Source organism: Nomascus leucogenys, chromosome 8, assembly GCF_006542625.1.
Source record: "Nomascus leucogenys isolate Asia chromosome 8, Asia_NLE_v1, whole genome shotgun sequence".
Classification (NCBI taxonomy): domain Eukaryota; kingdom Metazoa; phylum Chordata; class Mammalia; order Primates; family Hylobatidae; genus Nomascus; species Nomascus leucogenys.
Genome location: NC_044388.1, coordinates 46,599,819 through 46,625,605, shown reverse-complemented (window position 1 = coordinate 46,625,605; position 25,787 = coordinate 46,599,819). Strand labels below are relative to the sequence as shown.

General features: G+C 39.2%; 1 protein-coding gene across 3 annotated transcripts in view; it reads left to right on the top strand.

The window, feature by feature from the left end:
- Nucleotides 1-24,871, top strand: part of KAT6A (lysine acetyltransferase 6A) — a 121,382-nt gene extending 96,511 nt beyond the window's left edge. For 2 of the 3 annotated variants that reach the window (XM_030817183.1, XM_030817181.1), the window contains exons 9-17: nt 267-382; nt 6,302-6,443; nt 7,768-7,929; nt 8,995-9,088; nt 11,672-11,903; nt 12,668-12,875; nt 14,190-14,792; nt 18,017-18,329; nt 20,725-24,871. In XM_030817183.1, the coding sequence (XP_030673043.1) occupies nt 267-382; nt 6,302-6,443; nt 7,768-7,929; nt 8,995-9,088; nt 11,672-11,903; nt 12,668-12,875; nt 14,190-14,792; nt 18,017-18,329; nt 20,725-23,387 (4,533 nt within the window). In that variant the 3' untranslated portion in view covers nt 23,388-24,871. The remainder of the gene's footprint in view (nt 1-266; nt 383-6,301; nt 6,444-7,767; nt 7,930-8,994; nt 9,089-11,671; nt 11,904-12,667; nt 12,876-14,189; nt 14,793-18,016; nt 18,330-20,724) is intronic. The other variant, XM_030817182.1, reaches the window with a different exon arrangement.
- Nucleotides 24,872-25,787: the final 916 nt, after the last annotated feature.

Below are 25,787 nucleotides of genomic sequence, written 5' to 3'. Positions count from 1 at the left end.
ATATTTTTAGTGTTATTAAATGTAGAAATGCAGCAACACCAAATGCATTTGGTTCTAAGAGATTTATTAGCATTTTTATTCTTCATCTGGGTGCTCTGTTTAAGGAATAATATAACTTATTTCAAAATGTGTTAGCTTGTTCTAGCTTTTGTTTTTGTTTTTCTCCTTTGGAGTCCTGAGAAGACAACATTTAGATTCAGAACTTTCTTTGTTATCTCAGTGTGTCTAATTTAGCTCACTTTTAAATGTATTTCTTGACTGCACAGAAAGTTGGAGTGACTGGTCCCCCTGATCCGCAAGTCCGCTGTCCCTCTGTCATTGAGTTTGGGAAGTATGAAATTCACACCTGGTACTCCTCCCCATATCCTCAAGAATACTCAAGGTATGTTTTGAGAGACGCTTGACCTTCTGTTTTGAGATCCATAGAAGTCTGGAACTGGAAGGAATCTTGAAGATGTTTGAGTCCACCTTATCCTTTACATTTGAGGAAACTGGGGGCTTTTAAATGTCCGTAATAGCAGCAGCTTTGGCAGCCACTTCATGCCAGTTTGCTTTAGGTGTTCTCTTCTGTGACCTCTCAGACGCTGATGTTTAAAATGAGAAACCCGAATGCATGGTCACAATAAAAGGGGAATGCTTTTTTTTTTTTTTTTAAGAGAAATTTGTCTTCATTCCCATCACTAAGAATTTTGAAAAAGAGAAGAGACTCATATATAAATTAATATAAAGTTTCAGTTGATTAGTCTTTGATGTAAATAAATATTTATAATCTGACAAACTTAGTAAATGGTTTGTTTTCCCAGAAATAATTGGACCATTGGTATAAAATTATATATAAATAGTTGGGCTTCCAGATATATTAATAAACATTGACCACTCACCAGCTTGGTGGAGCTAAAGTGCTTTTATGACTCAGCTCTGAAATTGATAAGTTGTGTAACCTTAAAAACTGTCCAACTGCTCTGTGCCTCAGTTTCCTCATCTGTAAAGCAGAGGTAGTAATAGTACTTCGTGGGGATATTGAGGACATTAAATGAGCTACAACATGTAAATCACTTAGAAAATGGTAAGTGCTCAATAATGTCACTTATTGTATTTTTTCTTTATGGTTAAAATTAAAAGATGAAATAAGATGAGATCAAATGATTAAATACTAGTTAATTGTAGTAGTGACATTAATGCTGTCTAATCTATAAACTACTTATGCCTCAGTTTCCCATTTAGCAGGGTGTTAAATAATACATCATGGTGCTTTATGGGTTAAATCATGTTCAGAATATTCTCATCATGTAAGTTTTCACCCATGTAGTAACATTGCCTGGCCAAAATATTAGCAAAATTTATTTAGTACCTTACAATATGTTGAGTGCCTTAACATGGGTTGTTTCCAAGAAACTAGGAATAGGCCAGTATGGTTGTTAAAAGGGCCATCCAGTAAAACTTATTTATCTTTTTACTTTTTCTTTCCATATAATAACTTGCTTCTCTAGTCTCTAGTCGAAGTAGAAAAATAGGGGTAAGAATGCCATTTCACACACTGACCTCAAAGTGACAACTAACAAAAACAGAAGAAAAAGCAAAACCCCGGGAAACTAACATACAAGCTCATGAAACACAACAATTGAGGGCCATTTACTGTGGGATCAGTTAGCCCCAAACACTGTGGTGTATCTTTAAGGAAGCACACTGTATCATGAGCTGACAACAATTAATGTGACTTCAAGATAAGGTTACATTGTATTTGCATTTCCATATTATACATGTATATATATTATACATGTATGTATTGTATATGTATATATGTTAAAGGAAGGCAGGAACTTCCTCACCTACCTACAGAACTCAGCGTTCAAGGTAACTCATTCCTCAGGAGTTCTGAATAGCCAAGATCTTTTATGACCGAGAAGAAATACGCCAAGGACACGCCTGTAATCCCAGCACTTTGGGAGGCTGAGGTAGGCAGATCACTTGAGGTCAGGAGTTCAAGACCAGCGTGGACAACATGGCGAAACCCTGTCTCTACTAAAAATATAAAAATTAGCCGGGCGTGGTGGCGGGTGCTTGTAATCCCAGCTCCTCAGGAGGTTGAGGCAGGAGAATCGCTTGAACCTGGGAGGCGGAGGTTGAAGTGAACTGAGATTGCGCCATTGCATTCTAGCCTGGGCAACAGGAGCGAAACTACGTCTGAAAAGAAAAGAAATATGCCAAGGAATTAATTTTTTCATCAGGTTTAAAATAATTTGTTGTGATCATTTTTTAAGTGAGCTCTTTGCAAGCTGCCCAGATCACAAGAGCACTCAACTTAGAAAAGAAAGCTTTTCCACATGTCTGTCAGCTGTTCCAGAGACTGTAGTACAGATAGATGGAAACCACAGGCCCTTTGTCTACTCAAGGTGGGGAGAGGAAGTAGATTCAGGAATGGAAATAGAGGACTAGCATTTACTTTTGTTCAAGAGAATGATGAGAATGGAATCATAAACTGTTGTCTTTTAAGATATTTAAAGGATTTATTGAAAATGTAGCTTTTGTTCTGATGAGATTTTCATTAGAAACAGGTGTGAGGAGACTAGTTATCAGTGAAAGAATAAATAATGCTATCAAAAAATAACCAAAAAAAGTATGATAGGAACCAGTAGAAAGCAGAAACAGGATAGGAACTTGTAAAGTTCATCAACTTCCTTACACAGTTTTAGACATTTTCGGTATAATTTTTCATCCATTGGGTAGGGTTCTTTGAGTTTTCAATTAGAAAATATCCTGTAATTTTTAATAGGTTCTTGAGTAATTGTGACTTTTTTTCTATCTTTATGTTCATAGTTCTCTTGGTTACTTTTTTTTAAAAATTATATGTACTTAAATGAGCTTGAAACTTGAGGTGACTAAAATGTTTGGAGATCTTACATTTTCCAAATAATAAACCTCTGTTCTTAATTTTGTTAATGCCTGTTATTTTGTGCTAAACTGCTTATAGATTATTTTCTTATTAAAGGTTTTAAGCACTGTAATGTACGAAAACAGGGCAATAGGAGCAAACAAAAATGCAAAGATCACAAGAAGAATAACCTCTTTTGGGAAGTGGGATTAGGGGGCTTTACGGAATGTCCTTTCATATCCAAATATTTGTGTATGCATTGTCTATTAAGTAATCTTGTATCCCTGTCTTTAAAAATCAAAACAAAAACAATGAAGCAATAATACTGTTTCATTTGGTTCATCAGTAGGTTCATCACGAAACCTACTCTGCCATTAAGAGCATGACATAGATGGGCTTGAGGCAAAAGAAATTGTGATCATTGGATGCCCTCTGCTCCTGTGCTGCTTCGAGCTTAGCTTTGAGATCCTAAAGAGGTAGATTCCTAGGTGTTAGAGTAGCCTAGGAAGATTCCTCTGGCTTTTGATTCTCCTCTGGACTTTATTTGATGCTTAGATTATGAGATTGTCACTAGAACCAGTTTGATTATTCTCATCATCCCAGTTACTGAAGAAGAAACCAAATAGAATCCCTAATGCCTTTGGCTATTAAATTATTGAGTAAAATTGATGAAAGAAGAATACAAATAATAATCGTTAAGTAATAGCAGCTGTAATTACCATCCATTGAGCTGGGTACTGGACTAAGCATCTCTGGTGTAATTCTGTGGGATGAATATTACTGTATTCATTTTGCAGACCTGGTCCCAGACAGTACAGTGTATAAGTGGCAGAACTTGAAGCGCACTTCGCTCTTACTACATAGCCATAACCATTAACCACTGGGCCTACGCTGCTCCATGTAGCATGTGTATCTAGGTTGATCTTACTTGACTTGTACAATAATCTTAGATTTAAGTAATATTTGGCATAATTTTTATTGTTACATTAAAAATTTGCTACAAGTTGATGCACAAACTGCTACTATGTTGGGCCATGTTCAGAAGCCAGAAGTTACTGTAGAAATTCCTGATAATAATAATTGCATCATTCTAGAAGTTAGAGAAGCATGCCCAGCTGCAGCACAGCCCTGATTCCATGGGCTGGGTTATCAGCATTGCGGCAGACTTTAGAATCAACTTCCAGTGTGGAGGTGACACTTCATGTACAGTTGATGAAAGCCACTGTACAGCTACCTGTTTGATAGCTGAGACCTAGGTCCTGCCAGGAAGAAGATCACTAAAAGCAGCCCCCAACAAGATTCTCTAGGGCTAGGAGTATTCATAATCTTTATAACTACATTTCATTTCCTGTAGCCTCATGTTCTTTCTGTATGATAGATCTTTTTTCTGTGAGAGAACAGCAGTTGTTTATAATATTACTAGAAATATTTTGGTTTTCCAGTACTTTTCTTCCAGATGATTCCCTTTAGATTAGCAGTGTCATCCCAGTGGGCTTGGTTCTAATAAAGTAAGGAGCTTTTAAAATGTTTTCAGCGAGAACTAGATTGGAATAAAGTAGATCATAATGCTTGTTTTCAGTTTACTATTTTTCACATAATAAGGTTCACTAAAGTTTTTTTTTTTTAAATTATCAATAAAATGCCATACATCTTGCCATTCTAAGGAAGTGGCATGAACTCTTCATTTACTGGAGAAGACTTGATAGTAATTTTCTCAGAGATTTTATTTCCTCTGATGTTTTCTTGAGCAATTTGGTTACTGTAAGAGCTTTAGACATTTTTGGCCTTCTCTCACAGACCTTAGGAAATAAATTGTACTTTATTTTCTTCCCTCCTTCCCTCCCTTCCTCTCTCCCCTCTCTTCCGTTTCCAGAAAAGTAATTAGCATTTATTGAATATTTTCTGTTTTTCAATTGACAGATAAAATTGTATATATTTATCATGTACAACATGATGTTTTGAAATACACACATTGTGAAATAACGACTAAGTCTAGCTAACATAAATGGTACTTTATTTTCATGTCTCTGTGCTGAGACCTAACAGTTGGATTGGATGCCCTTAAAGTTGGTATTTATCTTTACCATAATTTGGAAAGCTTCATGGTCTGTCACTGTTTTTTACTCTATCATTTTTACAAAAATACTTTAAAAAGCACAAAATTTTTTAGGTTTCTCGGATTCGTATTATAGGAGGTATTTAGTTGTAATATTTAGCCCTCAAAATGAAACTGTACTCAGATAGTGTTACTTCTGTATCTTCATGCTGTGACAAGTTAAGATTGCTCACTGAGAATTTAGCACAGGTAAGAGGTAAGTACAACAGTTAGGGAGGCAGGTGCCACCTGTTACATCTACATAAGGAGACTCATTCTTCCTCTTCCTTTGAAGAAGAAATTACTCAGAGTCCAGGTGTTCAGGAAGGTGGTCTGGCAGTTGTAGGTCACCTGTAAGGCTTAGTTAATACATTTAGTGCTCATATTAGATGATGAAGTTTATAACAAGCCATTTCATTCTGTGATTTGTAGCTCTGGTGGTGAAGAAGGAAAAACCTCTTCATCCAGTGGTTCCTCCTGAATAGTGGGGCTTGAGGCAGAATGCAGTGGAAACAAAGTAGCCAACAACACACTGCTTTCCATGCTCTTAGCTCCTGCTTCCTGACTCTAATTTATAGTGCCAGTGATTATTTGTTTCACTCAGTGCTTGATTTTGGAATGGTTGTACTAATAATATAATTACAAGTTGTACTGGTGTGGCTAACATTAGAGATTTTGAAAAACAATATTGTATACCATAGATGTTTAGTAATAGTATACTACAAAAGTTCCTTGGAAACTTGCAGTGTGCTGAATTGAATGACAGTTTAAAAAATAAGAAGTGAGGTTATATGGGAAGCATTAATGCACATTGTGAATCCCCCAGGAAAGTTGGGAAAAAGCATGTGCCCTCTTGCCCTTATTTGAGCTCGAAATCCTTAGTACCTGCAGGATTCATGTTCCATAAATATACCTTGGGAAAAGCTTTAGTAGAATTTTAGATGTTTTCAGATAAATTATATTTCAAAAGCTGCTTTCAAAGTGGGAACTTGAAAAAATAGTGTGGTCTTCACACAAATCAAACATTTTTGTGTGTGTTAATCTACTTAGCAAATATTTTCTTAATTCTAGGGTGGTATTTTAAGCATAACTGTCCAAATTGATAGCAACTAAATTAATTTTTTCATCTCAGTACTTAAATATATGAGACAAGATACAGTAATTTATTTGAATTATATATTTTATATTTTACCATCCAGTATTTTTGCATATGCAGTTTTTTTTTTTAACCTGTTACCTGGGTAGTAATGAGAGGCAAAAAGATGATAGTTGTGGAAGTTTGAAGTTTTCTAAAATATAAAGCCCTGTCTTTTTTGTTTAATTATTATTTACAGGCTGCCCAAATTGTATCTTTGTGAATTTTGTCTAAAATATATGAAAAGTAGAACTATTCTGCAGCAGCACATGAAGAAATGTGGTTGGTTCCATCCTCCTGCCAATGAGATTTACAGAAAGAATAATATTTCTGTCTTTGAGGTAAGGTAGATACTTAGTAATTGTCCTCTCATCCATTTCAAAAGTAGGGCCACCTATATTGCATCTATTGTGCAACTTACTATTGTCTTACTATTTTATGTATCACTAAAATGGAAAAAGTACTAATTATAATTTTTAAAACTTCATTTGATTATAAAATGCCAGTTGATTTTGCGTATATTAAGATGTGATAAAAGTACATCTTAGAATCTATGAAATATAGCATTTAAATGAAAGGATTTCTATCACTTATTTAAAAGGAATATCTCACAGAGATCTGTTTAATAGTAAATCTTAACATATGATGATGATGATGATGATGATGATGATGATGATGTGTGACCTCTGCTCTGTGATTCTCTATTGCTGTTAGTAGTGCTCTTGATCCTCAGTTCTGTGGTTTTCGTGCCAAGTATTAATTGAGTACTTGTTTATGTGCCCTGTTACTTACTCTAACAGTAAAATTTCAGATTGTCAGGATCCCCTCAGTCTCTCACTTTCTTAGTCCTCCCTAAGACTCTTAAGTGATCAGTAGAGGAGTTCTTTACCTTGGGAGCAGCTGGGGTAGGTGTGGTATAAAATACTGTTTGAAAAGAATATTAAACTACCTGGGTTGTTGAAGAGTTCTGTTAGTATCGCAGCCAGTGTCTTGGGAGCTAATGTGGGCATCCATTGGCACTTTGATAGAAAGCTCTGGCAACTCCATGAACACAGACAAGGCTGCCAGGAGCAAAAGAGCAGAGTGCTCCTGGGCCTGGCCAACCTGGAGCCACATTTACCACATGATTACTTGAGGAACCTGCTTGGTGCTTCTGCTTGGCAATAGTTAGTACCCCCTTAAGTAGTTTTATCTGGGTTCAAGCCCGATCATGGTAGTCAGATTGCATTGCTTCAGGCAGCTGGCATAGATTAGACTACATAGTTACATCTTATTTTACCTAATAAATGTGTTCTAGAAGGGTTGTATTTAGATCTTTTGTTGTGTTAAGTACTTTGAAAACGAAACTTGCTATCCAAAGGATTGCTACAATTCATCTTTTCATTAAAGCAAAAATTGCTCTTTTAAAACCAGATTATCACCTCCTTATCTGGCTGTTCCTGCTTTGTTGAAGGTACGGTATTTTATATATTTGGTTGTCTTAAAACAGCAGATACCATAATACTGCCATTTCAAAGGATGGCTTCCAGGTTCCAAAGTGTTCTGGTCATGGACACCTTCTCCTAGTCTGGACTGTGGATATCTAGAGATGCTTTTAACTGATACATATTATTCTAGAACTAAAGAGACCCTCTGTTGACTGTTTTGTTCTGTTTATTTCTCTAGGTTGATGGGAATGTGAGTACCATTTATTGTCAAAACTTGTGTCTCTTGGCAAAGTTGTTTCTTGACCACAAAACCCTCTATTACGATGTGGAGCCATTTCTTTTTTATGTACTAACACAGAATGATGTCAAGGGCTGCCACCTTGTTGGCTACTTTTCTAAGGTAAGTATGTCAGCTTAAAGTTTGTTTGAATTCATATAGAAATCTGAAACAATCTTTGCTGGTTCTCACTCGGGGACACAACAAGATGCAGCACCTCCTAGGTGTCATCTAGCTGTTTGGAAAGAATAGAAGGAACATTTGGAAACTTACCAGGTGCTAGAAGGTGCTTAGTAACATTCAACAACCTATATTCTCCTAGGATTATGGACTGCTGGCAATACTCACGAGGAAGGTTTTAAATGGCTTCTCTTCCCATGGTAATAACATGGAACTTGTGAAATAAACAGTCATTAGCTCTCTGAGTTCTGTCTCAGCTTCAATCTTCTCTTCCTAATTTGAACTTTAGGCATAGAAATAAGAGTAAGAAGGCATTTTGATTAAAGGGTATTTTCTCCTTTTTTAATCTTCCATTCCCTTAGAGGGAGAAAGTCTATTTTCTAATCAGAGAACATAAAAGATATACTTTTATTTAAGCAAGTTCATGGTAAAATCCAAGTGTATAAAACAGTTAAGGGGAAGTACTAGCTTTTTATAAGCATTTATAAGAATTCTTTAGGCTACTTCATTAGTTAGATATGACTTAAAATATATTAACTCATTTATAAAATTATAAAAGTGACTATTTTGTGTAAAGTTAGATACAACTAATAGGACTGCTCTGAGGAGCACCAGAGCAGGAGAAAGAAAACTCTGACATAATTAATGAGTCTTCTCACTTCTAGAGTGGCACACTGATTCATTATTTGTAGCTTTACGGATTGTTTGGGACTCAGATTCCGGTGCTGATCCTTAGGCATTGGCATACTGTGTTTGAGTTGCAGATGGTGTTGGATGACATTGTTTTGTTTTATATTTTTACTCTCCTGGGATGGTTGCTTTGTGGGTAATGGCAGTGACTTGACGTTATCCTGTCTTCTCCCAGTTGGGTAGTTTTTTGTTGATGTATGTTGCTATTCCCAAAGGACCAGGGCTGTGGGTTTTGGCCATTAGTCTTTGTTTCTTAATTCACATTATTATTCACTTTAGCAGCCTGTTTTAAAACTTGACTTGTATTTTCTCCACCAGGAAAAGCACTGCCAACAGAAGTACAATGTTTCCTGTATAATGATTCTTCCTCAATACCAGCGTAAGGGCTATGGCAGGTTTCTCATCGATTTCAGTAAGGATTATATTAATTTCTCATTGGTCTCTTCCGGTGGACCTTCTGTATATATATATTTAAAGATTTGTAGGTGCTTTGTTGGCTGCTGGTATCTTTTGTCGTACTGCTATATGATTCTTTAAAACCTAAAGCCACTGCTGGACACTGTGGCTCATGCCTCTAATCCCAGCACTTTGGGAAACTGGGGTGGGAGGACTGATTGAGTCCAGTAGTTCAAGACCAGCTTAGGCAACATGGCAAGACCCTGTCTCTACAAAAAATTTAAAACGTTAGGTGGGCATGATGGCATGCACCTAGGGTTCCACCTACTCAGGAAGCAGAGGTGAGAGGATCACTTGAGCGCCCAGCAGGTTGAAGCTGCAGTGAGCAGTGCTACTGCTGCATTGCAGGCTTCAGCCTAGGCCACAGAGCAAGACTCTGTCTCAAAATAAAAATGGAAATACATAAAACCTAAAGCCACACGTTCCTTTTATTTTGGTTGGACACGAATTTTCTTTTCTTTCTTTCTTTTTTTGTTTTTTTGGAGAGACAGAGTCTCGCTCTGTCGCCCAGGCTGGAGTGCAGTGGTGCAATCTCGGCTCACTGCAAGCTCCGCTTCCCGGGTTCAGGCCATTCTTCTGCCTCTGCCTCTCGAGTAGCTGGGACTACAGGCACCAGCCACCACACGCGGCTAATTTTTTTGTAGTTTTAGTAGAGACAGGGTTTCACTGTGTTAGCCAGGATCTCCTGACCTCGTGATCCACCTGCCTCGGCCTCCCAAAGTACTGGGATTACAGGTGTGAGCCACCATATGCGGCCTTGGACACGAAATATTTTTAAACAGCTAATATTGAATAAAATTTTGTGTGATATATAGCACATACCTTTAATTTCCTACTGTTCATTTACAATGGAACTTAGTTTTATGCAGTAATACCAATAATACTAAATACATTGTATAACTACTTCAATTACAGCTAATAAGGAAGTACTGTGGGCCGGGCGTGGCAGCTGACGCCTGTAATCCCAACACTTTGGGAGTCCAAGGTGGGCAGATCACGAGGCCAGGAGTTCCAGACCAGCCTGCCCAACATGGCGAAACCTTGTCTCTACTAAAAATACAAAAAGTTAGCTGGGTGTGGTGGCGGGCGCCTGTAATCCCAGCTACTCGGGAGGCTGAGGCAGAAGAATTGCTTGAACCCGGGAGGCGGAGGTTGCAGTGAGCCGAGATCACGCCACTGCACTCTAGCCTGGGCGACGAGCGAAACTCCATCTCAAAAAAAAAAAAAAAAAGAAGTACTGTACCTGCCGTATTTTTGTTATCCAGTTACCTGAGAAAATGTGTGCATTTTTTTAGTTTGGCCCTACCTAGTGGTTAAACATATGCAACACATCTTTAAATATCTGAAGAAGTGAATGATAGAGAAAATCGTTTAATCTCAGTTCAAAAGTGATAGCTCACAGTTCTAAAGAGATCATTGTGGGATCTGTGTAATTTGAGGGAATATTTTACCTCAGATATTGCTATACAATGATATTAAATGAATATATGCAGAACTAATGGTTCAAACAAAGGATTTTGATTCCAGTCTTGAGATGTTAATTAAGCCTCTTCTTAGCTTTAGACTGCCCTTCTGTCCATATTTTATTGGAAGCTTGTACTACTGGTTTTTTTACACATTTTCTGGTCTTTTCAGATGAGCAGTAGGGGATGGAACTGAGATTACTTCCTTTAATGTTAATATATTGTTTTGAAGTAGGACTCATGATTAGACATATTATATATGCCATTAAATTGCAAAGTTAGGGAAAGTATTTTACTTTTGGTGATTGGGTGTGTGTGTGTGTGTGTGTGGTATACAAACAGTCCGTGCAGTAACAGTATTGTTTGTATTTACTTTTCCTAATGTAATATATGTTTCCAAATTAACATTTCTAGACTGCTTTTACGTTTTCTTTAATGACAGTAAAAATACCTTTCTCTGCCATCTCCATTTTCAATGCTTTTCCTTAGAAGTTAGGCCTTTGTTTTTCAGTTCTTGAGAGTTGTGCACTATAGAGGACAGAGTCCACAGTTCCACACTTATATTGGCAGTCCTGCTTGCCTAGAGTTAGAATGATAGGTAATTGTGAAGAGTTGTGGTTGAAGTGAAAGATTGTCATCTAATTCACTGACAGAACTACAATTTTAATAGGATTATGTGAAAATGAAGGCATTCTTTTGTACTTCTCAGTTCAGATACAGCAGTTGCCACCTAGTGGTCCAAATAAAGCATGCAAGGCTTGTTTTCCTCAGGACATTGAACGAAACTGTTAACAGAGTCCTGATTTTTAACACTTTGAATATTTTAACAAGGTGATTGATATTAACTGTAGACATAATAATACTAACTTAGTCTTCAATATATATAAATTATGTATTCTTTCTTCAGATTTGTTTTAAAGTAGTTTTGCAATTTGTTTCTCTCTTTTTTTTTTTTTTTGGAAGGAGTTTACCTCTGGAGTTATTCTTGGTTGTAGAAGAGGGGATGTTACTTTGGTGAATCCAGTTTTTCAGAGTCGCTGACCTAGTTCTGATTTGAGTTATTTGTGATTCTTTAGGTTATTTGTTATCAAAGCGTGAAGGCCAGGCAGGGTCTCCAGAGAAACCGTTATCCGATCTGGGTCGTCTTTCCTACATGGCATATTGGAAAAGTGTAATATTGGAGTGCCTTTATCACCAAAATGACAAGCAGATCAGCATTAAGAAGTTAAGCAAGTTAACTGGAATCTGCCCTCAAGACATCACTTCCACACTCCACCACCTACGAATGCTGGACTTCCGTAGTGACCAGTGAGTATCACATCTTTTTGTATACCTTTGAAAGATAATTAGGTTGAAGTTTTTTGGATCAGCCAGTCAGATTATTGATGAAAGGGCATTAACTAATATAAATGATATACTTGGTGATAATGAGATATCATTTTCCTTTCTAGGATATTTTATTTGATTGACTGTATATATATATATATGGTCTATATATAGTCTTTTTATATGCTTTTTAAACTGAACTGTTTTTCTGATACTCCTCCTAATTTTTGGACCTAAGCTACTGAATCTTTCATCTTCTAGTATTGGGAGCTTTTTCACAATACAAGAAGTAACCACTCTAGAAACAGAGTCATTAAATAAAATGCCCATGTTAAATTTTCATATAAATGGCACAAAGTGAATACAGATTGAAAGGAAAAACAGGCAGTTCACCCTTCACTAAAGTGGTCAGAAAAAGGTCACAAAGAAAGGAGGCATTTGAGCCAAATAAATGGAGAATAGAAAAGCGAGTGCCGAAGAGCAGCAGAACTTCTGGAGCGGAACGTGTGAGACAGCAGGCAGTGAAAACAGCCTGCGGCCACGGTAGAGAGCGAAGCGTTTGTCCTGCTTCACAAACTCCTGGCCGTCTCATGTGGTGGCACATTTCTGCGTTCCATCTTCCCAGGCAGGCTATCTTTGCAGCACCTATCATCTTCTACATGCTTCACCAGGGGTCTCATCTCCACATTCATTTTTATGTACACGTTGTACATTGTTGATTGCTATAAACTTTTCTCTGGTTCCAGATTTGTGATTATCCGCCGGGAAAAACTTATCCAGGATCACATGGCAAAGCTTCAGCTGAATTTGCGGCCTGTAGATGTAGATCCAGAATGTTTGCGCTGGACTCCAGTCATAGTGTCCAACTCTGTGGTCTCAGAGGAGGAAGAAGAGGAGGCTGAGGAAGGAGAAAACGAAGAGCCACAGTGCCAGGAAAGAGAATTAGAGATCAGTGTAAGGGGATGAATAGTCTATTTTTGATGACAGAAGATACATTTTTGATTTCATGAGTATCTATGATAATGTATTATGATCATCTTTCACAGAAAAGTAAATTCACATTAGAATGTCAAGAGTTTTATTTCAATGGTAGAGATTTCAGGAAGACTGGGCCTGGTTTACTTAAGTATTTTTAAGCTTTGGACAATTAGGAGGAGACCATCAAATTTCTTATAATGTGTTACTTGTGAGAAAAATATTTCTTACCAGGGTGCCAAGAAGCAGCTCAGTTTTAAGCTGGATAGTAGTTGAGAAATCTGAATTGAATGCAAATCTGACAGTTCTTAAAAATGAAGTGGAGGTTGGGTGTGGTGGTTCATGCCTGTAATGTCAGTGCTTTAGGAGGCCCAGGCAGGAGGATTGCTTGAGACTAGGAGTTCAGGACAACCAGGGAAATATAGTGAGACCCCATCTCTACAAAAAAAAAAAAAAAAATGAAATGGAGATACATTTTCCTTAAATAGAATATTAAGTAACTATTGTAAACTTGTGTATGTTTTCTAATGGGGCACCAAAACATCCTGTGGGCACACAGCTCTCTTTAGCCGTTAAAGGGTTGCTGGTGAACTGTAGTGCATGTGTCATTGTCAGTATTTTTCTTCATGTGATGCATACTTTTATAGCTTTTTTAAAGCAGTGCTTCATCCCTTCAACACCGGTGTCCTTCTTTAATAAACATAAAAAATCTCATGCCCCTCTTTAGTGCAGTTTAATTTTCAAAATGAAATATTCAGAATAAAAGTAAATTTTAAAACTACATAAACTTTCATATTTCTCAAATGCCTCCTTCCTCTTGCCCATGTCTCAAGATCCTGTCTCCTCCACCCTGTTTACAAATTTTTATTTCTGAGAAATTTTATTAAGCAATCTCATTTAACATTTAAAAGAACAATAGTATTCACTTTGCTTATTGAGGGTGGTACTGCAGAAAGATTCAGAGCACAGGCTCTGGAGTCAGACTGCCAGGCTTTCTATCCCAGCATCTTCTCTTGCTCTTGCGTGACCTGGGGCAGATGACTTAAATTTTTTTCTACTCCACACGCCTCATTTGTAAAGTGGAGTTGTAGTGGTAATACTTCTGTGATTGTTGGGGAGATTAAATGAATAATGCAGTGCTGAAACAGGAAATATCCATGTTAAATAATTGATCATTTTCTTTTTAAAGCTCAGTTTCCTTTTCTTCTCTCAGTACTTAAAAGGTCAGAATAGGTAAATGTAAGCAAACAAGACTGAAAAATTAACCAGCATTGTTTTATTTTCTAAAATCAGGTGGGAAAGTCTGTGTCTCATGAGAACAAACAACAAGATTCTTATTCAGTAGAAAGTGAAAAGAAACCAGAAGTTATGGCTCCAGTCAGTTCTACACGTTTGAACAAACAAGTCCTTCCTCGTGATAGTCTTCCTGCAAATAGCCAGCCATCTCGGAGGGGCCGCTGGGGGAGGAAGAACAGAAAAACCCAGGAACGTTTTGGTGATAAAGATTCTAAACTGCTCTTGGAAGAGACGTCTTCACCTCCTCAGGAACAATATGGAGAATGTGGGGAGAAATCAGAAGCCACCCAGGAACAATACACTGAAAGTGAAGAACAGCTGGTGGCTTCTGAGGAGCAGCCAAGCCAGGACGAGAAACCTGACCTTCCCAAGAGAAGACTCAGTGAGGGGGTTGAGCCCTGGCGAGGACAGCTCAAGAAAAGCCCTGAGGCTCTGAAGTGCAGATTAACAGAAGGAAATGAGAGGCTGCCCCGCCGCTACAGTGAAGGTGACAGGGCTGTCCTCAGGGGCTTCAGTGAGAGCAGCGAGGAGGAGGAGGAGCTGGAAAGCCCTCGGTCAAGCTCGCCACCAATTCTCACAAAACCCACGCTGAAGCGAAAGGTAACGCATTTCTTTCCAGGTCTTCTCTTCCTCCAATTCCAGTTTATCATACACCTTTTCGTTTTAGCTTACAGTTCTGAAAGAGTATAAGTTAGAAATTCCTAGTGCATTGCTTTATAAACCTTAAGCCTCTGTATATTGTAGCTCAAGATCTTCCCAGTGAACATTTGAGATGTGTGTGTGTTTGACTTTGATTCATGGGAATTCACTTAGAAATCATAAGCTTATTTAAGGGCTTCACCTCCTGGGATGCAAACAAACTTTTTTTTAGCTTACTGGTTTTGATGTTCAAATCATGACTTTTAGGGGCTTCAAAGATATTTTTAAAGTATGTACAGATTAGAAGTGTTTATATTAGAAAAGGAGGCCAAAATATTACATAATTAATTGGAAAGTGAACATAGTGCTGCCCTATATTTTGGGGTACTCAGAGTACAGTAGCTCATCTTGGGTGCTGTTGTTTTCTCTCTACTCTTCCCACTTCTCACACATCCCTCCAGTGGTTTAACGTGGTCTCTCTTGCTTTAAAAATATTTTCTAAACTATATTCCATCATAATCATAGCCAATTAGTTATTAAATAATGTACGATGATGATAATGAATTCTGTTAAGCCGTTTACCAGAAACATCCCAGGCTATGGAGTGGATTTTAAGCATTGCCAGGAGGCAGCCAGACTGAAGCAAGGCCGCTCCCTGGAAGAGCCACTCAGCCAGCTTCCAGCCAAAGCAGCACAATCGTTCCTTTCCTTACAGGGTCTTAAAAAGCAAGACAGGATCTTTTTTTTTTTTTTTTAAGAATAATATCTTTAGAGCAGTTTTACATTTACAGAATTAATGCAAAGAAAGTACAGAGAGTTCTCACATACCCCAGCCAATTTCCTCTATTATTAATCCCTTGCATTGGTGTGATACGTCTATCACAGTTACTGAACCAGTGTAGATACATCGGTAACTAGAGTTCATACTTTATTCAGATGTCCATAATTTTCCCTAACGTCCTTTTTCTGTTCCAGGATCCCACCCAGCATATCGCATTACATTTAGTAGTCGTGTGTCTTTAGGTTCCTCTTGGCCGTGGTAGTTTCTCAGAATTTCCTTAGTTTCGATGGCCTTCACAGTTTTGAGAATGACTGGTCAGGTATTTTGTAGATGATCCCTCGTGATATTAGAATAGGGTAATATATTCTTGAGAGGAAGACCATAGAGGTAAAGTGCCATTCTCATCACATAATTAAAGGGTACCTGTCGGCATATATCTATCAGTATGTATAGGGAAGCTGGGCGTAGTGGTCACTCTTGTAATCCTAGCTACTTGGGAGGCTGAGGCGGGAGGATCACTTGAGCTGGAGGCTGTAGTGTGCAATGATTGTACCTGTAAATAGCCACTGTAGTCCAGCCTGCGTGACATAGCAAGACCCTGTCTGTAAAAATAAAAAGAAACAAGTATCAAATATGAGGGTATTATCAATATGATTTTTCCCTGTTGAAGTTAACTTTGATGACCTGGCTTAAGATATTGTTTGTCAGGTTTCTACTTCTCTTTTCCCTTTACTGGAAGGAAGTCACTGTGCATAGCCACACTTAAGATTTCTGCCCCCTCAGAGTGGAGGCTCAGCATAAATTATTTGAATTTCTGCTTGGGAGATTTGTCCTTTCTCCCTCATCTGTTTATTTATCCAAGCATTTATTTATATCATTACTGACCCAGATATTTACGTGATACTTCAGTTTATAATCCAATACTACTACTTTTTAAAATTTGTTGCTCAAATTGTTCCAGTTTTGACCATTAGGAGCTCTTTCTTTCAGTTTCCCTCTTGGGCTGCTGCTTCCTTTCCCTCCCCGCCGCCCCAGATGGGGTCTTACTCTGTCACCTAGGCTGGAGTGCAGCCGCATGATCTCAGCTCACTGCAACCTCCACCTCCTGGGATGCAAGCAATGCTCCCACCTCAGCCTCTTGAATAACTGGGACTACAGGCATGTTCCTTCATGCCTGGCTAATTTTTTATACTTTTGATAGAGACAGGGTTTTGCTATGTTGCTCAGGCTGGTCTTGAACTCCTGAGCTTGGGCAGTCCACCTGCCTTGGCCTCCAAGGTGCTGGGATTACAGGTGTGAGCCACCGCGCCTGGCCTCCTGTGTTTAACATATATACTGTTGTTGTCATTGTGGGGTCTTTTTGTTTGTTTTTAAGCATTTCCTTTCTGGCACTACAAGATGCTTCAAGTTCGTCTTGTATATTTCATGCCCTAGTCCTAGAATCAGCCTTTTCTCCAAGGACCAGGGCCATTTTTAATCTAATTTGAAAATTACATCCTCGATTGGGACCTATTAAGTTTGAAGTAGAGAAAAGTTGAACATTGACTAAACTGCTGTTCATTGCGTGATCATGACGAATAGATCTTTGTCATCCTAGCACTTACATTGCCAATTTATGAAGTAAAACAAATCATGTTAAGAAAAAGAACAGGCAGTAAGCGCACATGCAAAGTAATTTTGAAGTTAATGAATAAATACTTTGACTGGATATGTGAACTTAACAAGTCCTATAGCCTCTCTGACATCTATAGAATGAAGGGATTGGATTAGATAATCTCTGGGGCATCATCTCATATTTTGTGATATTAGTTGTATAATTTTAGCTATTTCGTCAGTCCAGTGCAAGTTGTGCTCAGTGTGCCCAAATTTCAGTAACAGATTTATTTTACTTTTGAAATGTTTCACTAACACCGAGTAATACATTTCAGCTCCATATTTCCACATTCCACAACTTTTTATGAGTAGTTAATGAAAATGGCATACAACTTTACTGATAGTTCTGCAAACCTTCACAGTAGTGCTATAAGACAAAGTGTCTTTATTTCTCTTTTGCTCTTAAGTTGGAAAAGTTAAGGGATTAGCCTCTGGGTCATTTCAGTATTAAAACAGGCAACTCTCTAGGGTGCTAAATTTAACTGAACTATTCAGAGAATTATAATGTCTGCTATTGGAGATGGCCACCTATTCTTTTACAAAGTTGTGTTCAATTGCCTAACACCTTTGTATTTATAATAAGTATAATATCTTACTGTAGTATTTTGAAATAATATTCAAAATATTTTTTTGGCAAACAACGTCTTCATTTTATATGTGCTAATTCTATTTGGTTTTAAAACTGTTTTTGTGTTATTAATAGGAAAGATAGTGTTCATAACTGTAAATACTTGCTTTCCTATTTAAACAGAAACCATTTCTCCACCGAAGGAGGAGAGTCCGAAAGCGCAAACACCACAATAGCAGTGTAGTCACGGAAACTATTTCTGAGACCACGGAAGTGTTAGATGAACCTTTTGAAGATTCTGACTCCGAGAGGCCAATGCCAAGATTAGAACCCACGTTTGAGATCGATGAAGAAGAGGAGGAAGAGGATGAAAATGAACTTTTCCCTAGAGAATACTTCCATCGTTTGTCTTCGCAGGATGTACTCAGGTGTCAGTCCTCTTCTAAGAGGAAGTCTAAAGATGAAGAAGAAGATGAAGAGTCAGATGATGCTGATGGTATGTTTTACAGAACTCACTTACTGTGGTTTATTGTCTTCAGATATACAGCAGTAGCAGTGACAGACCCTTTAGTAAAAAGGCTGAAAAATGAACACAACCCACTAAGCAAGAAAAGGAACGTTTGGCAGTCTCTAAAAACTTGTATCAAGTGTATCCATCTTGATTTTTAAATGTGTTTTCCCTTCAACTCAGAACCTCTATTAATTTGCCTCTGCAGAAAATATCTTACTATTAGGCAACTGTTCTTTTTTGCCCAATCCTTTCTAAGCCTCTATCAGAATCTTTAGTTAATGGGAGAGTTGGACTTCGCATCAGGAAGATGTAGTAACCCTTCACTAGAATGTGCATTCTCTAGACTTAGTCTGTTTTGCGCATTGGTGTATGCTGAGTGCTTAAGCCAGGCGCTCAGTAAGTAGTGTTAAATGAGTGAATGCTAAGAAGATAATTCTCCAGAAAGAGTAGATTCATGTAAATTGGAACTTGTGTCAGATCTGTTCAGGAGTCTTTCCTGAATTGTATCTCTAATGTGTCTTACCCAACTAGTAGTAAGTTTCTCGCAAATGGTAACAATAACTCAAAATAAATTTTATAGTATAGATACAAATACAACTATTTACATTTAAAGCAGCCTAGTTGTCATTTCTTCTCTAGAGATACTGAAACTAGGTCTCATATATATGAGCCAGGTCAGAAACAAGTCTTTTTCACCCCAGCCTAAAGTTTCGCCATTGTATCATGCTGCCTGCATCTGCAGTGTGTTTATCTCGCATGGGCTCAGGATGAGCATTTTTACTTTGTTGGGCAAATTTGAAGAAATCTGCTTGTCCAGTCTTGGTACATAAACCTTTAGCTTTTATGCATTAACTGGTTGAACTTTTTAATTCTTTTAAAAATTCAGTCAGTTTCAAGTCTAGAAGATAAACTTGCATTTTCCCCATTCTCATATTTTCTATATAACAAATACTTTTTTGTATTTTATTTTTTTTTTGAGATGGAGTCTCCCTCTGTCACCCAGGCTGGAGTACAGTGGCACAATCTCAGCTCACTGCAACCTCTGTCCCCAGGTTCACGCGATTCTCGTGCCTCAGCCTCCCAGGTAGTTGGGATTATAGGTGCACGCCACCATGCCCAGCTAATTTTTGTATTTTTAGTAGAGACGGGGTTTCACCATGTTGGCCAGGCTGGTCTCAAACTCCTGACCTCAAGTGATCCGCCCGCCTCAGACTCCCAAAGTGCTGGGATTACAGGTGTGACCCACCCTGCTTGGCCAATAAATACTTTTAATATAGTGATAAGATGAATGTGTTCTTTGCTCTATCATGAATGATTCTACAAAGTTTAACTTGTTATGTTTTGAAATACGTAGCTAGGAAACTAAAAATTTATTTTGTAAATTTGGCACTTTATATTCTGTCTTAGATCATTGTACACTAAAATAGTACCCCTGATTAAGTTCCCATTGACCTAGGTTTTTGCTGATGCAGCCATTTCCTTTTTTGACTTTCAAGTTACTACTACTAACTGTGTCTTTGTAGCTGTGCCCCCACCGCATCATGTTCCTGCTTAGTATTCTTATTCTTTAAAAATTAGTAGGGAATGTGAGTGTACTTAATGCCACTGAACTTACACTTAGAAATGGTTAAAATTTTAAGTTTTATGTTACATATAGTTTACCATAGTTTTTTAAAAATGCTAATAATATAAAATTTATTTCTAATGAATGTAATTGGTGCTTTAATTTTTTCTTGTTTGTCTAAGTCTAAATGTCAGTTTTTGTCTAGGACTAAATAAATGCTTTGCAGCTATTCCCATACAAACACAACATTAACTGAACAACTGTTCACGTACGATGGCTCAGTCATGGCCTAGAGTAATTGGCTCATCATACTACCTGAAGTGATGATTTGTGGAAACTAAGAAAATCAGAGAGATAACATAAATCACAAGCAGAAAAAAAAAAGAGGAAATAAGCTAATTTGTAACTTTTAATAGAGACAACTTGATAAAAGTACTGCTTACTACTTATTTGCCTCTTTATAAAGTTCATCTCCATTTTACAGATGATGAAACCGAAATGTAGAGTAACTTCCCGCAGCCATGCAGCTGATGATGATAGTCTTGAATTGGTTCTAACTAGTGTCTGATAACATAATGTTGACCAGGATTCTTTCATAGTTCTGCCAATTCACTGTGTGACTTAGAATATGTCACTAATTAGTTTTATCCTCTAGGTTCTTAACTTTAAAATGAAGACAATCAGGAGTTTATAAAAAGTAATGATTAATAAAGTCATTTCTATATGCTAGTCTTTGTATATGCTAGTCTTAGAAGAAGGAACTAGAAAATTTAAGACCTTGTAACCTGTCTTTATTTTTTTTTCCTTCCTGTATAGACACTCCTATCCTAAAGCCAGTATCTCTTTTGCGAAAACGTGATGTGAAGAATTCTCCTCTTGAGCCAGATACATCCACACCTTTGAAAAAGAAAAAGGGATGGCCCAAAGGCAAGAGCCGCAAACCAATCCACTGGAAGAAAAGACCTGGTCGAAAACCAGGATTAAAGTTGAGTCGAGAAATCATGCCAGTTTCTACTCAAGCATGCGTCATTGAGCCCGTCGTCTCCATTCCTAAAGCTGGACGTAAACCCAAGATCCAGGAGAGTGAAGAAACTGTTGAGCCAAAAGAAGACATGCCCCTACCCGAGGAGAGGAAGGAGGAGGAGGAGATGCAAGCAGAGGCAGAAGAGGCTGAAGAGGGTGAGGAAGAGGATGCAGCCAGCAGTGAAGTCCCAGCAGCCTCTCCAGCAGACAGCAGCAATAGTCCTGAGACCGAAACCAAGGAGCCCGAGGTAGAGGAGGAAGAAGAGAAGCCCCGTGTCTCAGAGGAGCAGAGGCAGTCAGAGGAGGAGCAGCAGGAATTAGAGGAGCCAGAGCCAGAGGAGGAGGAGGATGCAGCTGCAGAGACTGCCCAGAATGACGACCACGACGCTGATGATGAGGATGATGGCCACCTGGAGTCCACAAAGAAAAAGGAGCTAGAGGAACAGCCCACGAGGGAAGATGTCAAGGAGGAGCCTGGTGTTCAAGAGTCTTTTTTAGATGCTAATATGCAGAAGAGTAGGGAAAAGATAAAGGATAAAGAGGAAACTGAGCTGTATTCCGAAGAGGAGCAGCCTTCCCATGACACGTCCGTGGTGTCAGAGCAGATGCCTGGGTCTGAGGACGACCATGAAGAAGACTCCCACACTAAGGAAGAGTTAATCGAATTAAAAGAGGAGGAAGAGATTCCTCATAGTGAACTGGATCTGGAAACTGTACAGGCAGTGCAGTCTTTGACTCAAGAAGAAAGCAATGAGCATGAGGGCGCCTACCAGGACTGTGAGGAAACTCTCGCGGCGTGTCAGACCCTGCAGAGTTACACCCAGGCTGACGAGGACCCTCAGATGTCCATGGTTGAAGACTGTCATGCGTCAGAACATAATAGCCCTATCTCTTCTGTTCAGTCTCACCCCAGCCAGTCAGTCCGTTCGGTCAGCAGTCCCAACGTGCCTGCCCTTGAGAGTGGCTACACCCAGATCAGCCCAGAACAAGGATCCCTGTCCGCACCCTCTATGCAGAACATGGAGACCAGCCCCATGATGGATGTGCCTTCCGTATCAGACCACTCTCAGCAGGTGGTGGACAGCGGCTTCAGTGACCTGGGCAGCATTGAGAGCACCACTGAAAACTATGAGAACCCGAGCAGTTACGACTCCACGATGGGCAGCAGCATCTGTGGGAACAGCTCTTCCCAGAGCAGCTGCTCCTACGGTGGGCTGTCGTCCTCCAGCAGCCTCACCCAGAGCAGCTGTGTGGTCACTCAGCAGATGGCCAGCATGGGCAGCAGCTGCAGCATGATGCAGCAGAGCAGCGTCCAGCCTGCTACCAACTGCAGCATCAAGTCACCTCAGAGCTGCGTGGTGGAGAGGCCTCCCAGTAACCAGCAGCAGCAGGCGCCACCACCGCCTCCACAGCAGCCGCAGCCGCCGCCGCCACAACCACAACCAGCACCACAGCCTCCACCACCCCAGCAGCAGCCGCAGCAGCAACCACAGCCTCAGCCCCAGCAGCCTCCGCCCCCACCCCCTCCCCAGCAGCAGCCCCCACTGTCACAGTGTAGTATGAATAACAGTTTCACCCCAGCTCCTATGATCATGGAGATACCAGAATCTGGAAGCACTGGGAACATAAGTATCTATGAGAGGATTCCAGGGGATTTTGGTGCCGGCAGCTACTCTCAACCATCAGCCACCTTCAGCCTAGCCAAACTGCAGCAGCTGACCAACACCATTATGGACCCTCATGCCATGCCTTATAGCCATTCTCCTGCTGTGACTTCCTATGCAACCAGTGTTTCTCTGTCCAATACAGGACTGGCTCAGCTGGCTCCATCTCATCCCTTAGCTGGGACTCCTCAAGCACAAGCCACCATGACACCACCCCCAAACTTGGCATCCACTACCATGAACCTCACGTCTCCTCTGCTTCAGTGCAACATGTCTGCCACCAACATTGGCATTCCTCACACGCAGAGATTGCAAGGGCAAATGCCAGTGAAGGGGCACATTTCCATCCGCTCCAAGTCTGCGCCACTGCCCTCTGCGGCTGCTCACCAGCAGCAGCTGTATGGCCGCAGCCCATCGGCAGTTGCCATGCAGGCTGGCCCTCGAGCACTAGCTGTTCAGCGTGGCATGAACATGGGGGTTAATCTGATGCCTACTCCCGCCTATAATGTCAATTCCATGAATATGAACACTTTGAATGCCATGAACAGCTATCGAATGACACAGCCCATGATGAACAGCAGTTACCATAGTAACCCTGCCTACATGAACCAGACAGCACAGTATCCTATGCAGATGCAGATGGGAATGATGGGGAGCCAGGCCTATACCCAGCAGCCTATGCAGCCTAACCCTCATGGGAACATGATGTACACAGGCCCCTCCCATCACAGCTACATGAATGCTGCTGGCGTGCCCAAGCAGTCACTCAACGGACCTTACATGAGAAGATGAGCAAGATGAACTTGCAATCAAAAACTTAAATATATATAAATAAAGGAACCTTTTATACTGACAAACCAGAGAAAAATGGACCTTTTTCCAGTTAAAATATTGCTGTAGATTTAGAGGAATTTTTCTTTGGTTTATTTTATTTTTTAGAAAACCTGATCTTCTCTTTCTTTGGGTTCATTTTGTTCTGGGTTTTGATTTTCTTCACAATCTTGAACATTTTACAGTAGAACTCATCTAAAAATGGATTGGGGGATGGGGAAACATGCACAAAATCTTTTCATAATTAAAAAGAGCCTTACTTTCTTTACATACCACATGGACAGAATTTGTGTAAAAGTGAATTATCTTTATTTTAAAATGTATGTTTCCCCTCACTGTTTGCAGCTCCCAATGTTGTCATTTTTAAATGTTATATACATCTCAAGGGTTAACCAGACCCTTTCCTCCAAACCCAACCTTTCATTTCCTACTTCATTCCAGCAGGAGGCACTTAGGGGAGACTCGGACGGGGACATGGAGAACAACCCAAGCTCCTTAAACTTATTATTATTGTTAATATTATTATTATTATTATTAATAAAGTGAGGCAGGAAAATGCTTCTCCTTTTAAAATCCCCTCCACTCCTCACACACACACACCTCTTGAAACCCTTCCCCGAGAATGTTTCTTTATAGACGGACTTCATTGAAATCTTTGTTGTTCTTGAATCAAGTGTAATATAATTTTTTTCTTCTTTTTTAAAATATTCCCACTCAGCACTCAGAGACACAAAAATACTGTAAGTCTCATTAACAGCAGAATCTCAGAGAAAAGCTGTTTGCAATCCAAATCCAGCCTTTGGAGGAATAGAGATGGTCAATTAACAATCAAAAAGAGGAGATAAACCTCTTGTTTTTTTACCACCTGGTGAATCAGCCATAATGCGCACACGCCACCCAGCCTCTTGTTTCTAGTATGTACTTTGAAATGCTAACTGAGGGTCTTGATGCTTGAGCCTTTGACTGATAAAACTCAAATAGCAGTCCCCAGTGATTTGCCTCTTAGGTTCTTTCTTAAATTGTTGGTGGATGACTGTACATTTTAGTGATTTGAAAAATAACTGACAAACCATTGAAACTGTTTATTTTATGTTGGAAGAGATGGCGCAGATGTGTGTCAGAAGGGAGATCATGGTGTGAGTTTCATAGCTATTTACATGATACATACCTCTAGTTTTTGTTTGTCTTTTGAGATCCTGAGTTCATCCCCTGTGAATCAGAGTGCACAAGCACCTCTCCTGTGAGTGGCTAATGAGAAGAGGGACAGATCGACCACCAGCACAGTAGGGCAGATCTGGACAGCAGGATGTTATAACGCAAGTTCATGTGTTGCTTCCCAACTTCATTCTCTTTTCTCTCGTGCAACCAGTTTGCCCATTCTCTTCCTATTACTTGCTCCAGGGATAGGTTAAAAAAAAAAAAAAAAAAATATATATATATATATATATATACACACACACACATTATATATATATATATATATACACATACACACACACACACACACACATATATTCCATCATTAGAAGATGGAAACTCTTATACCACTTGGTATGTGCAGTCAAATATCCAAAAGGGGGAAGTACTGCTTAGAGAAATATCTGTAAGCATTAAATTCTCTCCTTTATTTGTACATTTTATATAGATAAATTTTTAAAATACTAATTAGGCATTAACTTTTTTCAAATGCACAGGTTTGTTGGTTTTTTTAATACACTTTAATTGACTTTCTCAAGCGTGCTAGGTAGAAACAGGCAGAATTCCACATCTTCCCGCTCTCAGCTCTGAGCATGTGCAAGGCTGTGTAGGACCCAGTTTCTCTGTATATACTATTCCAGTTCCCAGTCATCTATGTAGAAAGTGCACTGTGCTGCCATCGCCCTACATCTTCAGCTGTGTCATTGCTTCCTGGTTGGGGTGGGGACAGGGTGGGTCGGGAGGGAGGTATATTGGGAGGAGGGTGGGTCAAGGCAGAAGGAGAAGCTGTTGAAATGAGGGCCGTGAATTCAGTTTCTGTTGGTTTGCAGTTGTGTTTGGTTTTGTTTGTTTCTTTATAAAAAATTCAATCGGGCAGCTCCCTTTTCCACAAGCCTCTTTGTGACTGTAGAACTATTGTAGAAAAAAAAGTTCTTTTCTATATTATAAAAGAAATTATCCAACACAGTAATATTGGTACCTGTCATTTTTTCACTTCTGTTTTAAAAAAATGTATTTTTAGCAAGATAACTTGGGTAATCTTCTAAAAAAGAAATTTAAAAACTCACTGTTAGTGACTTTGATGCCTTTTAAAATAAGAGCTTTTTCATTTCATTCCATCTTTAAAATTTTTTATCTTTGTTGTAGAATATTAAAAACTATTTT